Raw genomic sequence first — 20,659 nt, 5'->3', positions numbered from 1 at the left:
CCCGCACGGCTCCCCGCCGCCGCCGCCGCCGCCGCCCGGACGCACCGGCTCTCCTGCCCGCCCCGCGCCGCCCCCCCCGCGCTCACAGCCGGGCTCTCCGCCGCACTGGGGCGGGGCCGCCTCGCCGCTCCGCCGCCGTTTCTGAGCCTGCAGCGACACCGTGTGCTGCTCCGACGCCTCTCACGCTCCCCGCGCTCGCCCGCGACCTGGCCCCGCGCTCCTCGCCTTCTCGCTCGCCTCTGCCTTCCTCTCCCTTCTTCTTTCTCCTTCTTTTTTCTTCTTCCTCTTTCTTCTTCTTCTTCCATCTCTTTCCTTCATTTCTTTTTCGTGCTTAATTTTTCTTTATTTCCACTGCTTCCTTTCTTTCCTTCTTCCTCCTTCTTTTTCCTTTTCTGTTTCTTCCTTCCTTCAATTATCTTTCTTCTTTTCTGTCCTTCTCACTTATTTCCCCCCTTCTTTTTCTACTTTCTTCTCTTCCTTTTCGTTCGTGCCCTGCCGTGCCCTATCATTTAGTCCTCTTTCCCTTTTCATTCCATCCTCCTCTCTTCTTTATTCCTGCTGGCAGCTCCCCAGTCGCCTCCGGCGCTGCGGCGGACACCATCAAAGTCGCAGCCATCAGCGCTAATGACGGGGCATCAGCGCCGGAGCGCGGTGCTCTGATCAAGGGGGAGGCTGTTAGGGATCAGCTCCGTTCAGCGACTACAGGTGAGGTTGCTGTGTGCTCGTAATCGCCTTCGCACTTTTTTTCTTTCTTTCTGTCTCCTATTTGTCGCCTTCCTTCCTTCTTTAATTACTTCCTTGCTTCATTCCTTCCTACAATCTCTCTTTCGATTTTCTTGCTCTTCTTTTTCTATTTCTTTCCTCGCATAAGAGTGCCAGTGCATGCTATTAAACTCGTTTATTGTTTCCTCCTTTTTCTCCCTTCTTTCTTTGTATTGCTTCCTTCGGTGTTCTTTGCTTCTCTTCCTCTGCGTTGCTCTTTCCTTCCTTCTCTTCTTCCCCCTTCTTCTCCTCATCTTCCATTCCCTGTCCTGTCTCCCCTCCCCTTCTTCTTCTGTCTTTGCCTTTGCTTTGTCTCCTTGAACAAACTGTTTTCTATACAATTTCATCAACTTCGTCATGGAGTACAAATGGGCCCTCTGGCAAGAACTCTCATTCCTTTTCCCTGCTGCCTTCCATCTCTCCAGATGACGAACAACTTCCCTGCCTTCCTACAGTCTACACAAGACACACAGACTCCCCCTGCACCTCCTCTTCTGTCCCCTTCCCGAGAAAGACCACACTGTTCAGCCCCTCTCCTCTCAAGGAAGAGAAGCTACCTCCCTAGGAAACACAAGCCCAAACCCCAGGTGCTTGGACATCTATGCAAAAAGGCTACAATGAGTCCAAACAGCCCAGGGGAATCTTTCATTCCAGAACTCAAATCCATCAGAGCCCAGCACCACAGTCCTCCAAGAAGGCAAAAAAAGAATGGGGCAACTGCAGCTTCCGACCACTCCTCATGTATCTCAATTCACAGCTGTTCCTCTGGACTCACTTCCACCTGCCAAGCTCTTGCTTCTCCTTTCAGGCAGGCACGCTCTGCCAGAACAACACAGCAAGAATCTTGGTACCCACAGGTATTAGTCCCAACAGAACACTTCGCATTCATGTAGCGTGAGCCACCCATCAAAAGCAACAAAGGCAACACGCGGACATTTTCACTGAGAACATCCCCTCAACTCCCAACACACCCATTCCAAGAAATGCATTAAAGTCCCTCCTCCATTCAAGCTTGCTCTCACTTGCTCACACTGTGCCTGGAAGCAGCAAGAAAAGAATGAGAGCAGCCAGTGGTGCTTTGCTGGTCCTATCATAGAATCGTCGAATATCTCCAGTTGGCTGGGACCCATAAGGATCATCGAGTCCTACTCCCAACCCAGTCAACGCTCAATCCAAGACCGAACAGGAGCAAAAGTACATCTGTCTCTCAAACACATCTCCTTTAGCTAGGAGTGACTTACCTGTACAATCACCGGATGCTTCTCCATTAAACACAAACAAACGAAAAATTTTCAGGTGAGGTGAGATGGTTCTAAGGGACGTTTTCCCTTAACTTTATCAGAGATTTCTGGGGCAGATGGACAGAAAAAATGACGCACCTTCTGCAAAAGTCTTGAAATCACCAGACAGCGTGCAGTGCTCCCTTATGCACTTCTATCACAGTGGAAGCAGGAGGGACACCTGAAAGCTAAGGGCATTCTCTCAACAACAATCTTAGCTCAGGAGACTGGAAAAGCCATCCCCCACACTGACGGCCAACTGCCTGAACTCTGCCACCTGAAAGATGCCAAAATTCAGCAGTCTGCGTTTCATCCACTGTTACCAACATATTGCCAAGGAGAGAGAAGAAAAAAAGCTTCTTGAATACATACAGCACTCCCTAGAAAGACTAATAGCAGAAAGATAACCAAGGAGAGATTCAGAGAAGGCTGGCCAAACTTGACTGAGATTTGGAAAAGCTTCCATTTCACCAACACCGTTCCCCGTCAAAAACAAGTGATCAAAGCTGAGTATGGCAGATCTCTTCACATCTGGCTGGAATAGCACACGCAACACCAAGGCATGAGGATATGCAGGACTTCTGGAGCTCCTGACAGGATCCCAGGCAAGCATCCTGTGTACCCGGCATCTGCCCAAGGTTTTCTACTGGAATCCTCTATCCCAAGCCCTGGGAAATGAGACATTTCCTAAGCAGACTTTCTCCAGTTCTTCGCCAATGACACAGTTCATGTTCTACACGGCATCTCCTTTTTCAGACAGGAGATTCCTCCCCACTCGAAGTTGCCCTCCCTGTGATGGATGCCCCAAACCATACTCCATGCTGCTCAGAGGATCGCTGCCACAACACCCAGACACTGCTCCACCACAACAGCATGCCTCAGCAATGAAACCCATTCTCAGTCCACACAGATTTTATTCTTTGAGAGGACCACTCCAAACGCTGAAGTGCAAGCGCACTCACTGTATCAACTGGGTGGGAGAATTTCTACATAGAAAACCAGAGCTGGCTTGCTGTGAAGGATTTGGCATGTATGTGCACATATCTCAGTTAAGCATGACAAGGGGACTCAGCATCTGAACTGAGGCTGACTGTGCAAGTGCACAACTACAGCAAGTCAAGCACACACAGATTACATCCTCCTCCTCATCACATCCACTCACAAATCCCACCTGAGGAGGAGCAAGTAACCATCATGGCAACATCAACGGCTGTGGAAGCTCCTGGTAGATGCCCACCACTACACAAGGATAGCAGAATGAAGCATTGCCCTCCCACAACACCCTTCTCAAAACAGGCAGGAAATGGTTTATCAGACAGTATTTCACAGTCTGCATCTCATCCCCTCTCACCAACACAGTTTCTACATCAATCAGGCAGCAGCACAAGTGAAGGTCTCTGGTGGGAGATCTGCATAACCTCAAAGGACATGGTGGACATTTCAGTACCATGTAACTACCTCAAGATTCAGAAGGCTTCCAGCTCCGGACCCTTGGTGCCTGGGAAAAGAACCTGGGCAGGAGCACTCCATGCCCTTCCTGCCTCATGCTTGCCCCGAGGCATCCTCCACTCCCCACTCATTAGGAAATGCACTCTCAAGACAAGCAGATCACCTCCCACTCTTGGCTGAAGACATGGCCCGTGCTCTTCCTGAGGATTTCCAGCTCCCTCAGACAAATCTTCTCATTGCTCAAGGTCACCTTCATATCAGGACATGCCCAGCACTACTCAGTGCCACTGCCACATTCACCTCCATGAATATACCACTGTTTCTGTTCACCCCAGCTTTTGCAGACCCTTACATCAATGAGACCACCATGGAAAAACATACATATCCTATCGCCTGCCTGGTGTCCAGCAGACCCTCTGCAGCTGACACTTCATGTTTGGCAATGCTTCAGCAATCTCAGATCGAAATGCTACACACTTGGGAGCAATACTATTTCCAAAGATGGTCATAAAATCATAGAAATATTTACATTGGAAAAGACCCTCGAGACCATCGAGTCCAACCTTTCACTTCACACTGCCAAGTCCACCACTAAATCAATGTCCCTAAGCACTACATCTTTTAAATACCTCCAGGGATGTTGACTCAACCACTTCCCTGGGCAGCCTGTTCCAATGTTTGACAACCCTTCCCGTGAAGAAATGTTTCCTAATACGCAATCTAAAACTCCCCTGGAACAACTCCAGGCCATTTCCTCTCATCCGGTCACTTGCTACTGTGGAAAAAAGACCAACACCCACCTCGTTCCAACCTCCTTTCACTTAATTTTAGAGAACTCCCTTCACCCTCCTTTTCTCCAGACAAAACAACCCTAGTTCCCTCAGCAGCTCCTCATAGGACTTGCACTCCAGACCCTTCACCAGCTTCGTCACCCTTCTTTCCTCATGCTCCAGCGCCTCCATGTCTTTCTTGCAGTGAGGGGCCCAAAACTGAACACAGTACTCAAGGTGCGGCCTCACCAGTGCTGAGTACAAAGGGGTGATCACTTCCCTAGTCCTGCTGGCCACACTATTTCTGACACAAGCCAGCATACTATTGGCCACTTTGGCCACCTGGGCACACTGCTGCCTCATATTCAACTGGCTGTCGACCAGCACCCCCAAGTCCTTTTCCGATGGCCAGCTTTCCAGCCACTCTTCCCCAAGCCTGTAGCATTGCATGGGACTTTGTGACCCATGTGCAGGACCCAGCACTTAGCCTTGTTGAATCTTATGCAGTCAGCCTCAGCCCGTTGATCCCACCTGTCCACACCCCTCAGAAGAGACTCTCTACCCTCAGACAGATCAATGCGCACTCGATCTCCTCATCCTCACCACTGATAAAGGCAGTAAACAGAAATGGCTCCGATCCTGAGCCCTGGGTAACACCACTTGTGACCAGCTGCCAACTGGATTTAACTCCACCACCACTCTGGGACCAGCCATCCAGCCAGAATTTCACCCAGCAAACAGTACACCTGTCCAAGCCAGGAGCAGCCAGTTTCTCCAGAAGAACGCTGTGGAAAAGGGTGACAAAAGCTTTACTGACACCCAGGTAAACAACATCCACCGCCTTTCCCTCATTCACTAAGCGGGTCATCTTCTCATAGAAAGAGACCAGCTTAGTCAAGCAGGATATGCCCTTCATAAATCCAATGAGTTGGGACAGCTCTAATGCAAATGGCCGCTGATTTTATGTTGTGAGAGCATAACCCAAATGCTGACGAGCACAGCACTGTAATGGATGATATCTAATTTGTAAGACAAATTCAGGAATATGTTGCTGTTGTTGAAAAGAAGGTCAACAAGGATTCTTTAAGGTTGTCGCTGCTGATGGAAATATTGAAAGAACATCAGAACAGGCCAGTGTGTAACATGGCACTTCACTGACAAGGAATGCAGTCCACAGCCTGGGGAAAAGGGGAAGTAAGAAAAGGAAATGACCATTTCTAACACGTACCTTGGGTCAGACTCCGCTGCCTGAACACTTTCTACTGTGAGCTACAGTTACAACATACTTGGAAAAAGAACATAGGAAAAGTCCATATTGCCATCCCTACTTTCATAGTGACTCTGGTGGGCCAACCACAATGGAGAAACTACATCACATGTAGAGAAATCCCTGAAGTCCCAATGGTACCCTTGCATCATGTCTCTTCTGGAGGAGAATCAAAGAGGACGAGGACAGAGTTTTAGACAAGAAATGCTCTGGACGCAAGAGCATCTCAAAAGCTCAGATTGTGGCACCTCTCCTCACAATTGGCATTAATTTTAGTCTCACAGAGATGTAGAATGCTTTGGGTTGGAAGGGACCTTTAGAGGTCATCTAGCCCAAAGCCCCTGCCGTGAGCAGGGACATCTTTAAGCAGATCAGGTTATTCAGAGCCCCATCCAGCCTCGCCTTGAATGCTTCCAGGGATGGGGCCTGCACTACCTCTCTGGGCAACCCATTCCAGTGTTTCAATTTCCTTGCTGTGAAGCATTTCTTCCTTATATCCAGTCTAAATCTACCCTCCCTGAGTTTAAAATCCTTATTGTTCGTCCTGTCACAACAGGCCTTGATAAATAGATTATCCCCATCTTTCCTGTAGGCCCTCTTTAAGTACTGAAAAGCTACAATAATGTCTCCCTCCAGCCTTCTCTTCTCCAGGCTGAACAATCCCAACTCTCTCAGTCTTTCCTCATAGCAGATGAGCTCCATCCCTCTGATCATTTTTGTGGCCTTCCTCTGGCCCTCTCCAACAGTACCACGTCCTTCTTGTGATGAGGGCTCCAGAGCTGGCAGCAGGACTCCAGGTGAGGTCTCACCAGAGCACAATAGAGCCTCAGAATCACCTCCCTCGACCTGCTGGCCACGCTACTTTTGATGCAGCCCAGAGTACAGTTGGTGTTCTGGACTGCGAGAGCACGTTGTCAGCTCATGTCCGGCTTTTCATCCATCAGTACCCACAAGTCCTTCTCGGCAGGGCTGTGCTCCATCCCTTCATCCCCGAGCCTGTATGATACTGGGAGTTTCCCCAAACAAGGTGCAGGACCCTGCATTTGGCCTTGTTGAACATCACAAGGTTCACACAGGTCCACCTCTCCAGCTTCTCCAGGTCCCTCTGCATGGCATCCCATCCTTCTGGTGTGTCAACTGCATTGCTCAGTTTGGTACCAGTTGCAAAGTTCTTGAGGGTGCACTCAATCCCACTCCCTGTGTCATTAATGAAGATATTTAACAGCACCGCTGCCAGCACATACTCCTGGGGGACACCACTTGTCACTCATGTTCATTTGGACAGCAAGATGTTGACCACTGCCCTCTGGCTGTGACCATTCAACCAATTTCTATGCACTGAACAGTCTACCCACCAAATCTGTATCTCCCCAATTTAAAGAGAAGGATGTTGTGGGGGACTGTGTTGAAGGCTTTACAGAAGTCCAGACAGATGACATCCACTGCTTTTCCCCTTTCCACCGACACAGTCACTCCATCATAGAAGGCCACTAGGTTGGTCAGGCAGGACCTGCTCTTGGTGAAGCCATGCTGGTTCTATGGTGGAACAACTCACAGCTGGAACAGCACACCTCAGCTGGGAAAATGGAGTACCGCCCGCCGTAGGGGAAGATCAGGTTGGAGACCATCTAAGGAACCTGAATGTGCACAAGTCCATGGGACCTCATGAGAAGCATCTGAGGGCCCTGAGGGAACCAGTAGATGAAGTTGCTAAGCCACTATCCATCATCTTTGACAAGTCGTGGCAGACTGCTCAAGTTCCCACTGACTGGAAAAGGGGAAACCTAACCTTCTTGTTTAAAATGGGACACAAGGAACACCCACAGAACTACAGGCAAGTCAGTCTCACCTCTATGCCCAGCAAGATCATGGAGCAGATCCTCCTGGAAACTATCCTAAGGTACATGGAAAACAGAGACATGACTGCTGACAGCCAACATGGCTTCACTAGCAGCAAATTGTGCCTGACAAATTTGGTGGCCTTCTATGACAGGATTACCACATTGTTGGATAAGGGAAGATGATTAACATCATCTACTTAGACTTGTACAAAGCATTTTATAGTCTTGCACAACATCCTTGTCTCTAAAACAGAGAGGCATAGATTTGAGCGGTGCACCATTGGGTGGAAAAGGCACTGGCTGGATGGTTGCACTCAAAGAGTTGTGGTCAGTGGCTCGATGTCCAGGTGGACATCAGTGATGAGTGGTGTCCCTCAGCAGTCCTCACTGGGACCAGCACTATTTAACAACTTTGTCGGGACATGGGGGGGATTGAGTGTACCTTCAGCAAGTTTGCAGATGATACCAAGCTCATTGTAACCTGAGAAGACAGGTTACAATGACATGGGAAGGGATGTCATTCACAGGGACCATGACAGGCTACAGAGGTGGGGCTGTGCAAACCTCATGAAGGTCAACAAGGCCAAGTGCAAGGACCTACACCTGGGTCAGGGCAATTCCAAACATGGATACAGGCTGGGCAATGAGTGGATTGAGAGTAGCCCTGTGGAGAAGGTATTTGGGGGTATTGGTGGATGAAACCTGAATATGAACAGGCAATGTCTGCTCACAGCCCAGAAAGCAAATCATCCTGGACTGCATCAAAAGAAGTGTGGCCAGCAGCTCGAGGGAGGGCATTCTTCCCCTCTACTCTGCTCTTGTGACACCCCACCTGAAGCACTGTGTTCAGCTTTGGGGTACACAGAATAAGAAAGACATGGGCTTTCTTATGCGCATCCAGAGGAAAGCCACAAAGATGATCAGGGTGCTGGAGCACTTCCCCTATGAGGACAGCCTGAGAGAGCTTGGGTTCTTCAGTCTACAGAAGAGACGGCTCCGGAGAGAACCTTAGAGCGGCCTTCCACTACTTAAAGGGGGTCTACAGGAAAGATGAGCAGGGACTCTTTGTCAGGGAGTGTAGTGATAGGACGAGGGGTAACGATTTTAAATGAAATAGGACATTTTCAGTTTAGAAATTAGGAAGAAATTCTTTACTGTGATGGGGGTGAGACACTAGGACAAGTTACGCAGGGAAGTTCTGGATGCCCCATCCCTGGAAGTGTGAAAGGGCAGGCTGGATGGGGCTTTGAGAAACCTGATCTAGCGGAAGATGTCGCAGCTCATTGGAGGGCGGTTGGAGATAGATGATTTTAGGATCCCTTCCAATCCAAACCATCCTATGACTCTATGATCATGCCAGCATCAACAGCTGTGGAAGCTGCTAGAGAGGCCCACCACTACACAAGCACAGCACATTGCAGCACTACTCTCCCACAACACCTTTCCCAACACAGGAGCAAAAACGTTCATTAGACAGTATTCAGCAGTCTACATCTCACCCCCTCTTTAACAGCACATTCCCTACAGCAGGCAAGGACGCAAAGGCCGACGCAGAGGGCCTATGAACATCCTCAAGCGTCCACCAAGACACCCTCACCCCCACCAGGACACGGAGGCTCAGCCCGGCTAACAACAGCGCCTGACCACAGCCGGGACACAACGGCCACAAGCACCAAGGGTCGAGAGGCCAGAAAGGGATGGCCACTCACCTTGTCCAGGGGAGCAGGTGGCTCCAGCTGCATCTCCTTCACCACGGAGCCGGGCGGTGGCGGGACTTTGGGGCTGAACACCATCAGGTCGCTCTTGCCCGTGCCGTCCACCATACACAGGCTCCAGCTCTGGCGCTGTGAGTAGGACCGCTCATTTCCAAAACATTCCTATCAGGCAGGCAGCAGCAGAACCTACTGACCCTGCTCGGAGATTCTCAGAAGCTCAAAAGACACTGCGGGCATTTCAGTATCATGTAACTATCTCAAGATCACGAAGGCCTCCAACTCCAGACCCTGGGAGTGCACCTTGGGAAGGAACACACTGTTCCCATCCTGCATCATGTTTTCATATCAGGAGATGCCCAGGCCCTACTCTGTGCCACTGCCACGCTCACCTCTGCAACACGCCACAGTTTCCCATCTTAAGGCTCAGTCTCACTTTTCCTTACAAAACACACAGAGGTATCACATACATGGTCTCTGCCAGACTCTCTGCTGCTGACTCTCCATGTCTGGCAATGCTTCAGCTATCTTACACGGAAATGTGGCAGAACTGGGAGCAATACTCTTTCTGCTGCAGCTGATGTCAGGACAGCTCGAAATGGCAATGGCATTGATTTCAAGCTCTGAGAGAAAAAACAAAATGTTGATGAGCACAGCACCCTAACAGATGATACCAACTTTGCAGGAGAAGTGGATTTGGGTTTTGCTGGGGAGGGACAGCACTTGTTTTTCAGGGTTATTTTTTGGTTTTGATTCTTTGTCTTTTCCTCTCAGAAAAAATTTCTAGGGCTTTGAAACAATGTGGCTGCTGATGCAAATTCTGAAAGAACATCTAAACAGGCCACTATGTTTCACACTACTTCTGTGGACAAGAATGCAAATCCACATCCTGACGGACACAGGAGGCAGAAAAACAACAAGACAATTCCCATGTCTAAGACTTACCTTGGGTCACACTCCTCTCCTTGAACACTTTCTGCTAATAAGTACAGGAAAAAACATACTTGAAAAAAGAACATATCAGAAGTCCACAATGTCTGCTCTGCTTTCTTAAAGAGTCTGGGAGTACAAGCAGAGAATTTTTCTCTCTATGGGGAGACAAAATCTTGAACTCTCACCTGTCACTTGGCATCATATCGTTTGTAGAGAAGATTCAAGGTGGAGGAGGAGAGCTTTTGATCAGCAAATACTCCTAATACCAGCATGATCAGCAGTCAGCAGAAGTAATAAGGAGGGAAAGGGCGCCTAGGGGACAGTCACTGCCACAGCTTGCATGCCTTGAACCTTTTCAGCAAGCTCGAATGGAAATGCATACTGCAGGAGAAAAACTCCCACACCCAGAACAGCAGCCCTCAGCTGTGGAAGGTAACTACTGCTTTTCCTTTATTTTTCCCTCAAAGCAAGAGCTGCGGTGCTCCAGCAAAGACTCCAAGCCAGGTCTGCTGCTGTGCAGGGTTTGACATGTAGGTCCACATGTCTGTAGAAGTTCATAATGACAAGAAGACACATCATCTCTAACTGCAGCCACATGCAGTAGATTACACCCACCCTCTCACGTGTCCTTACACATCTGATCACGTTTTCCATCAGAGCAACACCAATGGCTGTGGAAGCTGCTATACATGCCCACCACTACACAAGGACAGCACATTCAAGTGCTACAGTCCAACAAAACCTTTCCAAAACCAGCAGCACACACGTTCATCAGAAAACATGCAGCAGTTTGCATCTCACCCCCTCTTACCAACACATTCCCAACATCAGTCAGGCAGCAGCACAAAGGACTGTCTCTGGTGGGAGATCTTCGCAACCTCAAAAGATATTGCGGGCATCTCTATACCATGTGACTGTCTCAAGATCAGGAAGGCCTCCAACTCCAGACTCTTGGGAACATGGCAAAGGATCCTGGGGACAAACACTCCGTGCCCATACGGCCTTATCCTTTCCTCTAGGCATCCTCCACTCCCCACCTGGGGACATGCATTCTCAAGACTAGCACATCATCTCCCACTCTGAAGACATGGGCCATGGTCCTCCCTAGGATTTCAGGTTCCCTCACAAGAGTCTTCCCACTGCCCAAACCACCCTTCACATCAGGAAATCATCAGGCCATACTCAGTGCCCCACTGCCACTGTGACATTCACCTCACAGTCTCCTGGAGATTCAGCAATCTCAGCTGTTGCACACCTGGGAGGAATGCTATTTTTAGAGATGATGTCAGGAGAACTCTAAAGGCAATAGGCACTGAATTCATGCTGCGAGAGAACAACACAAATCTTATCGAACCCACCACTGTCATCGATGACATATACTATGCAGAAGAATTTGGTACTGGGTTCTTTGTGTCTTTTGGGGTTTTGATCTTTTTCTTCCAATAGGAGGATTTCCAGGGGTTTTCTAAGGGTGTGGCTGCTGATGAAAATATTCAAACAACATCACAACAGGCCAGCAAAACTCACATCATTTCTCTGGCCAGGAATGCAATGGATCTTGGGAAACAACACTCTGTTCCCATCCTGCCTTGCATTTTCATATCAGGAGATGCTCAAGCCCTACTCGGTGCTACTGCAACATTCACCTCTGCAACATGTCATAGCTTGCTTTCCGATCTTAAGGTTCAGTCCCACTTTTCCTCACCCTGCCCTTCAATGAGAGCACCATAAAAAACTCACAGAGGTATCACGTACAGGCTGTCTGGATGCTGACCCTCCACGTTTGGCTATGCTTCGGCTGTCTCACATGGACATGTGGCAGACCTGGGAGCAATATTCTTTCTGCAGTTGATGTCACGACAGCTCTAAATGGCAAAAGCATTCATTTCATGCTTGGAGTGAAAAAAACAAATTGCTGAGGAGCACAACATGGCAACATATGATATTGACTGTGTAGGAGAATTTAATTTTGAGTTTTGTTGGGAAGGGGCAGTTCTTTGTTGTCTGGGGTTTTCTTACGTTGGTTGAGTGCTTTTTCTTTTCAGAAAAGAAGATTTCTAAGGCTTTCAAATGATGTCGCTGCTGATACAAATGCTGAAATTTCCCACCAAAACAGGCCAGTGTATTTCACACTACTTCTCTGGCCAGGAACACAAGTCCAAAATCTGGCCAAAGCGGGGAGCAGGAAAAGAAAAAGAACAAGACAATTCCCAATTCTAACACTTACCTTGAGTCATGCTCCTCTCCATGAACACTTTGTGCTACTAGGTAGAGTAACAACACACTTGCAAAAAAAACATAGCAAAAGTCCACAAAGTCTTCCCTACTTTTTTAATGACTCATGGTGGTGCAACCAGAGAAATGATCTCTCCATGGGTAGAGAAAACCTTGCAGTCCCAGTTGTCACCTGACATCAGACCTTTTGCAGAGAAGATTCAAAGAGGACGACTTTTTCATAGGAAACCCCACCTAATACCAGCACGCTCAGCAAAGGTAATAAAGGCGGTAAATAGTGCCTGGGGGACTGTCACCACCACAGCCTGACTGTCTTGCACTCCTTCAGCAAGCTCAGATGGAAATGGTACACACCAGCAAGCTGGAGTATCTCAAAAACTGATGCCGGGGCATCTATCAGCACAATCAGCAGTGATTTTATTTGACGGGAGAACAACTCATGCCCACAACAGCAACCCTCAGCCTTACTTTTCCATCAAAGCAGGAACCACGGTCCTCGGGCGAGGACGCCAAGCAAGGTGCAAAGGGCCCATGAACATCCTGAAGCACCCGCCAAGACACCTCTACCAAGACACGGGGGTTCAGCCCGGCTACCAACAGCGCCTGACCACGGCCGGGACACAAGCGCCACAAGCACCAAGGGGCGTCGGGGGGAGGGGCCAGAGGCCAGAAAGGGACGGCCACTCACCGTGTCCAGGACAGCGGGCGCCTCCGGCTGCGTCTCCTTCGCCGCGGCGCCGGGCGGCGGCGGGAGGTTGGGGCTGAACACCATCAGGTCGCTCTTGCCCGCGCCGTCCGCCACGCACAGGCTCCGGCTCTGGCGCTGCGAGTACGACCAGCTCCCCACTTCGCTGGCGCACACCAGCGTCGCCGGACCGGGACCCGACAGCACGGCCGCCCGCGGCGCCCACCGCGACGCCCCGTACAGCACCACCGCCAGCACGAACAGGCTCGACACCGCGCAGATGGCCACCACCAGCCACACGTTCGTAGCCGACGCTGCCGAGCCGCCCTCCGCGCCCGCCGCCGGACGCAGCCCCGACCCCGATCCCGACCCCGACGACGACGACGACGCGGACGAGCCCGCGGCCGCCAGCGCCGCCTCGGCGCCCTCCACCAGCGACACGCTCAGCGTCGCCGTGGCCGAGCGCGCCGGCTCCCCGTGGTCCCGCACCACGATCACCAGCCTCTGCCAAGGGCCGTCCGCCTCCTCCAGCGCCCGCGCCGTGCTCACCTCGCCGCTGTACAGCCCCACGCGGAACGCGCCCTTCCCCCGCGGCTCCAACAGCTCGTAGCGCAGCCACGCGTTGTAGCCCGAGTCCGCGTCCACCGCGCGGATCTTCGCCACCACCTGCCCCGCCGGCGCACCCCACGCCGCCCACGCCCACAGCGCCCCCGAACCCGCACCCGACGAACCCGCGCCCGAAGACCCCACGACCGGCCCACTGCCCACGCCCGACAGCAGCGACGGCTCGTTGTCGTTCTCGTCCACCACGAACAGCTGCACCGTGGCGTTGCCGCATAGCGGCGGCTCCCCTGCGTCCACCGCCCGCACCTCGAACTGCAGCACCTGCACCTCCTCGTAGTCCAGCGGCTGCAGCGCCCACAGCCGACCGCTCTCCGCGTCCACCGACACGTAGCTCGACGCCGACCGCCACCCCCCGCCCACAGACGCCACCCCGACGCCGCCCTCCCCCAACGAGTAGCTCACGCGCCCGTTGCCCGCCTCGTCCGGGTCCCGCGCCCACAGACGCGCCAGCTCCGCGCCCGCCGCGTTGTTCTCCCGCGCCAGCACCGTGTACACGGCCTGCGCGAACGCCGGCGCGTTGTCGTTCACGTCCGACACCGGCACACGCAACCCGCGGCTGGCGCGCAGCGGCGGCGCCCCGCCGTCCTCCGCACGCACCTCCACCGCGTACTCCGACACGCGCTCCCGGTCCAGCGTCTCCCGCAGCACCAGCGAGTACGAGCCCGCGAACCTCGCCACCAGCCCGAACGGCGACGACGGCCACACCGCGCACCGCACCCGCCCGTTCGCCCCCGAGTCCCGGTCCGACACGCTCAGCAGCGCCACCACCGTCCCCACCGCCGCGTCCTCCGGCACCGGCACCGACAGCGACGTCACCCACACCTCCGGCGCGTTGTCGTTCACGTCCAGCACCTCCACCACCACCTTGCAGTGCCCCGACAGCGGTGGGTTTCCCTTATCTGCTGCACCCACTTGCAGGCGATAGACACCAACATCCTCAAAGTCTAAGGCACCTCTTAGATAGATCGCCCCGCTGTTTCTGTCAATCCCGAAAACGTCTCTTACATCCTGAGGGAACAAGTGCTGGACAGAATACGATATATTCCTGTTCGTGCCCTCATCTAAATCCGTGGCGCTTACTCTCATCACTAAAGTACCGCGTTCAGTATTCTCCGGCAGCTGCACTTTATACACCGACTGGTTGAACTGGGGCGCGTTGTCGTTGGCGTCCAGCACCGAGATCAACAGCTCCAGCGTGCCCGTCAGCGGCGGCCGGCCACCGTCGATCGCCGTCAGCAATAACCGCTGCACAGCCAGCGTCTCGCGGTCCAGCGGCTTTCTCAGCACCAGGAATAAGGACTCACCGTCCTCCTCGGTTTTCTGCACATCCAGAGAGAAGTGGTCGCTGGGGCTGAGGGTGTACGAGAGCTGTGCGTTGGCTCCGATATCTGCATCCGACGCGCCCTCCAGCGGGAAACGAGACCCCGGCACCGTTGTTAATTCAGCGATGCTGAGGTTTTTCTGGGCGACGGGGAAGAGCGGGGCGTTGTCGTTGATGTCCGTGACCTCCAGCTCCACGTGGAAGACGCGCAGCGGCCGCTCCACCAGCACCTCCAGGCGCACGGCGCACGGCGCGCTCTTCCCGCACAGCTCCTCCCGGTCCAGCCGCGAGCTCACCACCAGCGCCCCGCTCGCCCCGCTCACCTCCACGCTCGCCCGACGGCCCTGCGCCACCAGCCGCAGACGCCGCGCCTCCGCATCGCCCGCCTCCAGGCCCAGGTCCTGCCACAGACGGCCCACCACCGTCCCGGCCTTCGCTTCCTCCGGCACCGAGTACCGCACCTGCCCGCCGCCCAGCGCCCAGGACGCCTGCAGCACCAGCACCCGCAACACGGCTCCCCACCACGCGCACATCGCCGCCGCCGCTGCCACCCGCACGGGCCCCACACGGCTCCCCGCTGCCGCCGCCGCCGCAAGAACGCACCGGCTCTCCTGCCCGCCCCGCGCCGCCCCCCCGCGCTCACAGCCGGGCTCTCCGCCGCACCGGGGCGGGGCCGCCTCGCCGCTCCGCCGCCGTTTCTGAGCCTGCAGCGACACCGTGTGCTGCTCCGACGCCTCTCACGCTCCCCGCGCTCGCCCGCGACCTGGCCCCGCGCTCCTCGCCTCCTCGCTCGCCTTGCCTTCCCTTCTCCTCTTTCTTTTTCTTCTTTATACCTCCTTGGTGCTTGCTCTTTGCCTGCCCACATTCCTTCGTCCTCTTTCTTCTTCTCACTTTCTTCTTTAGTCTTTCTTCCTTCAGTTCTGTTTTGCATCTTTTTCTTTTCCTTTCTCTTTCTAGCCTTTTTCTTCTCTTTCTCCTGTCTTCTTTTTCCTCCTTCTCTTTTTGCTGTTTCATCTTCTTCTTGTCTTCCTCGTTCGTTTGGTTCTTTCGCTGCAGTGCCCTATCTGTTACGCCCCTTTCCCTTTTCTTTCGATCCTCCTCTTTACTCCCGCTGGCAGCTCCCCAGTCGCCTCCAGCGCCGCGGCGGAGACCATCAAAGTCGGAGCCATCAGCGTTAATGACGGGCAATTAGCGCGGTCCTCTGACCACGGGAGAGCATGTGAGGGATCAAATTCGTTTAGCGTCTAAAAATAACGTTGTTGCTTTCTGGTAATATCTTCCTTCATTCCTTCCTTCCTTCCTTCCTAAGTTCCCTTTTCCTTCCATATAGTCTTTATTTTTTGTCTGCCTTTCTCTTTCTTTCCTTCTGCTTTTTATTCCCCTCTTCCTTTCTCGTTTTTTCTCCTTGTTCTTGCTTTCATCTCTTCCTTTCTCTTTCTTTCATCTTTTGTCCTCTTTTCTTCTTCTTTTCCTTCTCCTTCTTTTTTTGCCCTGCCCTGCCTTCTCCTTGCCTTCACTTTCTCTTCTGCATCCATCCTTGTCCCTTTCTCTTCTTTTTGCCCTTTACCAAAGTGTTTCCTACATGTCTACACCACGCTTGACATGAAGCATGGACAGGCCCTTGTGCAAGAACTCTCATTCATCTTCCCTTCTGCCTTCCATCTGTCTAGACAAGGAATAGCCTTCCTGCTTTCCTCCGGTCTTTGCAAGACAGAGAGACTGCTTCTTCACCTCCTCTTCCATTCCTGAAGAAGACGACACTCCTCAGCCTCCACTCCTCTCAAGGACCCACCGAATAACAGAGCAAGGCAATCATATGGCAAAGAACATCTCTGCTACCTTGCAACACAACCCACCACCCTCTGAACTACAAGCCCAAGCCCCAGGTACTCGGATGTCCAATAAAACAGGCTCCAAAGAGGCCAAACAAGGCAGAGGTGTCTTTCCTTCAGCAGCTCCGACCCGTCACAGCTGAGAATGTCAGTCCTCTAAGAAGGCTGAAAAATCATGGGGCAACCACAGAACCCAGGCACCCTATATGTACTTGGATGAAGAGCTGTTCTTCTGACCTCATTTTCACCTGCACTTTTGTCATAGTTTAACTCAGCAGCTGGCAACTAAGCACTAGACAGACGCTTGCTCATCCCTCCCCTTCCCCCCGCAGTGGAATGAGGACAAAACTAAAACTTCTCCATTGCGATAAACAGAATTTAATAAGACAACAAAGGAAATTACAGATACTACTAGTAATCATACTACTAATACTGATAATAAAAAGATAATAATGGATATTGATAGGGATGGGAAATTAACAAAAAGTAAAACTCATGGGTTGAGATAAAGACAGTTTAACAAGCTAAGCAGGGTTGGGCTCTGTTAGTACTTGGATGGGAGACTGCCTGGGAATACCAGGTGCTGTAGCCTTTCCCTGCTCTCTCAGCTGAGCAAACCAAGTGACCTCAGCCATTCCTCGTAAATCTTGCCCTCGAGACCTATCACCATCTTGGTCACCCTGTTCTGGACACTTTCTAATAGTCTGATGTCCTTCTTACACAGATGTGCCCAATACTGCACACAGTACTCAAGGTAGGGCCGCATCGGTGCCTTGTAGAGTGGGACAGTCACTTCCATTGACCGGCTAGCAATGCTGTGCTTGATGCACCCCAGAACACGGTTGGCCCTTTTGGCTGCCAGGGCACACTGCTGACTCCTGTTCAACTTGCCATCAACCCAGACTCCAAGATCTCTTTCCGCTGTGCTGCTCTCCAGCCTCTCATGCCCCAATTTGTGTGTATAACCAGCATTACCCTGTCTCAGGTGCAGAATCCAGTATTTGTTCCTGCTAAATTTCATACGGTTGGTGATCGCCCATCTTTCTAGTACATCCAGCTCTTTGGAGTCCACAGCTCTCCCAAATTTAGTATCATTGGCAAACTTACTTAGTGGACATTCAACTCCTACCTCCAGATCATTTCTAAAAACATTGAAGAGTACTGTCCCTAAAATGGAGCCCTGCAGAACCCCACTGGTGTCCGGCTACCAACCTGACGTAACCCCATATACCACAACTCTTTGAGCCCAACCTTTCAGCCAGTTGCTTGTGCAACAGGTTATGGAATCATCTAGCTGTGTGCTGGACATTTAATCCAGTAGGATACTGTGAGAGACTGGCTTCCCTTCCTTAACGAGATGCCTGACCTCATCATTAAAGGAAATTAAGTTAGTCAAGCAGGACATTCCCCTCACGAACCCGTGCTGGCTATGGCCAATGACTGCAGTGCCTCTGCAGTGTTTTGCAGTAACTCCCAGAATTAACTTCTCCACTGTCTTACCAGGCACGGAAGTGAGACTCACAGGCCTCTAATTAACAGCGTCTTCCTTCTTACCGTTCTTGAAAATTGGAACAATATTTGCCAGCTTCCAGTTGACTGGGACCTCTCCAGACTCCCAAGATCATAAAAAAGTAATGGTGAGAAGACCACAATAATATCACCCAGCTCTTTCAGCACACTGCGACGAATGGACCTAATAAATGGTTATAAATATCTGAAGGGTGGGTGTCAGGAGGATGGGGCCAAGCTCTTTTCAGTGGTACCCAGTGACAGGACAAGGGGCAATGGGCACAAACTGAGGCACAGGAAGTTCCGTCTGAACATGAGGAAGAACTTCTTCCCTCTGAGGGTGACGGAGCTCTGGAACAGGCTGCCCAGGGAGGTTGTGGAGTCTCCTTCTCTGGAGATATTCAAGACCCACCTAGACAAGGTCCTGTGCAGCCTGCTGTAGGTGACCCTGCTTCGGCAGGAGGGTTGGACTAGATGACCCACAGAGGTCCCTTCCAACCACTACTATTCTGTGATTCTGTGATTCTGTGAATCTCATTGGGGCTCCATACACTGCTGTGCCTCCAGCTGGAGCAGCAAGTCTCAAACAAGTTCAGAGTTGGCTGGGAGATTATCATTCCCCCAGTCACGGTCTTCCAGTACAGGGCTCCAGGGGTCCCAGGGCCAATCCTTAGTGTTAAAGACAGTGGAGAAGAAGGCATTAAACATCCTTGCTTTGTCTATGCCCCTACTAGCAAGGTGGCCAACCTCATCCAGTAACAGACTGATGTTATCTCTGATGCTCCTTCTGCTGTTAACATATATTAAAAAGCTGGCTTTTTTGTCCTGCACAGGGCTGGCCAGCTTGAACTCTAATCAAGCTTTGGCCACAGGAACTTTGCTCCCTACAGCACCAAACAGCATCTCAGTGGTCTTTCTGTGTCACCTATCCTTGCTTCCAACGTCTGTACACTTTTCCGACTAAGTTCTAGATGATCCCTGCTCAGTCAAGCCGGCCTCTGCCCCGCTTGCTTGACTTCTGACACTTTGGAATTGCCTGCTTCTGCACTCTTCAGAAATGGCTCTTAAAAAGTGACCAGCATTCACGGACCTCAATACCTTCAAAAACAGATTCCCAGGGGATCTGACTAACTTGCTCCTCCAGCAGCCCAAAGTCTGCTCTCCCCGTACCCATGGTCAAAGTGTTGCTGGAGTTTTTCTCTTGGTGACAACGATCTGAAACTTGACTACTTGATAGTCTCTGTGACCAAAACAGACATCATCACTTCGCCCATGGGTCCCTCTGTTTACAAACAACAAATCCAGGAGGGCACCTTTCCTAGTCAGCTCCCTTAGTAACTACACCAAGAAGTTCTCTTCAACATGCTCCAGGAATTTCCTGGACCTGTTTGTATCTGCTGTATGATATTCCCAGTTGATGTCTGCGAAGTTGCAATCATCTGTAAGTAAAAGGACAGCTGATCTAGAGGCATCCCTTGATTCTTTGTAGAATAACTCATCAGTGTGGTCATCCTGGCTGGGTGGTTGATAGTTGACTCCCACAGCAATATCTGCTTTATTTGCTTTTCCCTTAATCCTTATCCAGAGGGTCACAACTGTATTGTCGCCAGCTGAGTGCCACACAATCCAACCCCACCCTCATATACAGCACCACCCACCTGCCTCATCAGCCTTGCCTGTCCCTCTACAAGAGCCTACAACCGTCCATCACAGCACACTTGTCACTGGACTCCTGTCACCAGATTACGCTTATGCCAATGGTGTTGTAGCTCTGAAACTGGGTCAAAGCTTCTAGCTCCTCTTGTTTATTCCTGAGAGGTGATGAGAGCTAATAACAGGTGATCAGAGGTGATGAGAGGGGGTTGTGGCACCTCTCATCGCTACTATGCATGCCCACCACTACATGAGGATAGCTCATTGAAGTGCTACCCTCCCACCACACTGTTCCTCAAACATTGGTGTGTCTCAAGACGAGCACATCATCTCTTATTCTTGCCTTCTTATGACATAGCCCATGGTCTTCCCAAGGATTTTTGCTTACCTCACACAAGTCATCCCACTGCTCAAGGTCACCTTTCGTATCAGGAAACAGCCAAGCCCTACTCAGTGTCACTGACACATTCATCTCCAGCAACATGTCATGCTTTCCCACCTTACAGATCAACCCAGCTTTTGCAGTCCCTTCCCAGCAAAGACAGCACCATAAGAAAACACACAGACGGAATGTATATACATATGCACAGTGTCCAGCACAGTCTCTGCAGCTCAGCCTTCATGTCTGCCAATGCTTCAGCTCTCTCAGATGGAAACATTACACACTGAGGAACAACAGTCTTTCTAAACCTGATGCTAGGACAGCTCTAATGGCAATGGCATTGATTTCATTTTATGAGACAACAACCCACATTTTGATGAGTACAGCTAGACGATATCTACAAT

At 51.6% G+C, this 20,659-nt stretch overlaps 1 protein-coding gene across 1 annotated transcript; it reads right to left on the bottom strand.

Moving 5' to 3' along the window:
• Positions 1-8,875: 8,875 nt before the first annotated feature.
• LOC142363993 (protocadherin alpha-6-like) lies at positions 8,876-15,455 on the bottom strand. The gene is made up of 14 exons (XM_075441918.1): positions 12,938-15,455; positions 12,718-12,852; positions 12,546-12,610; positions 12,242-12,298; positions 11,770-11,879; positions 11,710-11,725; positions 11,232-11,337; positions 11,052-11,167; positions 10,860-10,986; positions 10,630-10,713; positions 10,027-10,060; positions 9,568-9,704; positions 9,079-9,246; positions 8,876-8,890 (listed from the first exon to the last, which is right to left on the bottom strand). The coding sequence occupies exons 1-14, from the start codon at positions 15,410-15,412 to the stop codon at positions 8,876-8,878; spliced, it is 3,645 nt and encodes a 1,214-aa protein (XP_075298033.1). The 5' UTR covers positions 15,413-15,455.
• Between the last annotated feature and the right edge of the window lie 5,204 nt (positions 15,456-20,659).

Source organism: Opisthocomus hoazin, chromosome 23, assembly GCF_030867145.1.
Source record: "Opisthocomus hoazin isolate bOpiHoa1 chromosome 23, bOpiHoa1.hap1, whole genome shotgun sequence".
NCBI lineage: Eukaryota > Metazoa > Chordata > Aves > Opisthocomiformes > Opisthocomidae > Opisthocomus > Opisthocomus hoazin.
This window is presented reverse-complemented; position numbering and strand designations above follow the sequence as displayed.

Bases quoted from the DNA above. Each gene is read 5' to 3' on its own strand.
- LOC142363993 (XM_075441918.1), bottom strand. From the start codon at position 15,412: ATGTGCGCGTGGTGGGGAGCCGTGTTGCGGGTGCTGGTGCTGCAGGCG. The intron at 12,853-12,937 runs GTGAGTGGCCGT...GGCCGTGGTCAG, and splicing joins CGCCCGCTGTCCTGGACACG to GCGCTGTTGGTAGCCGGGCT. The intron at 12,611-12,717 runs GTAAGGCTGAGG...GAGATACTCCAG, and splicing joins GTTCCTGCTTTGATGGAAAA to CTTGCTGGTGTGTACCATTT.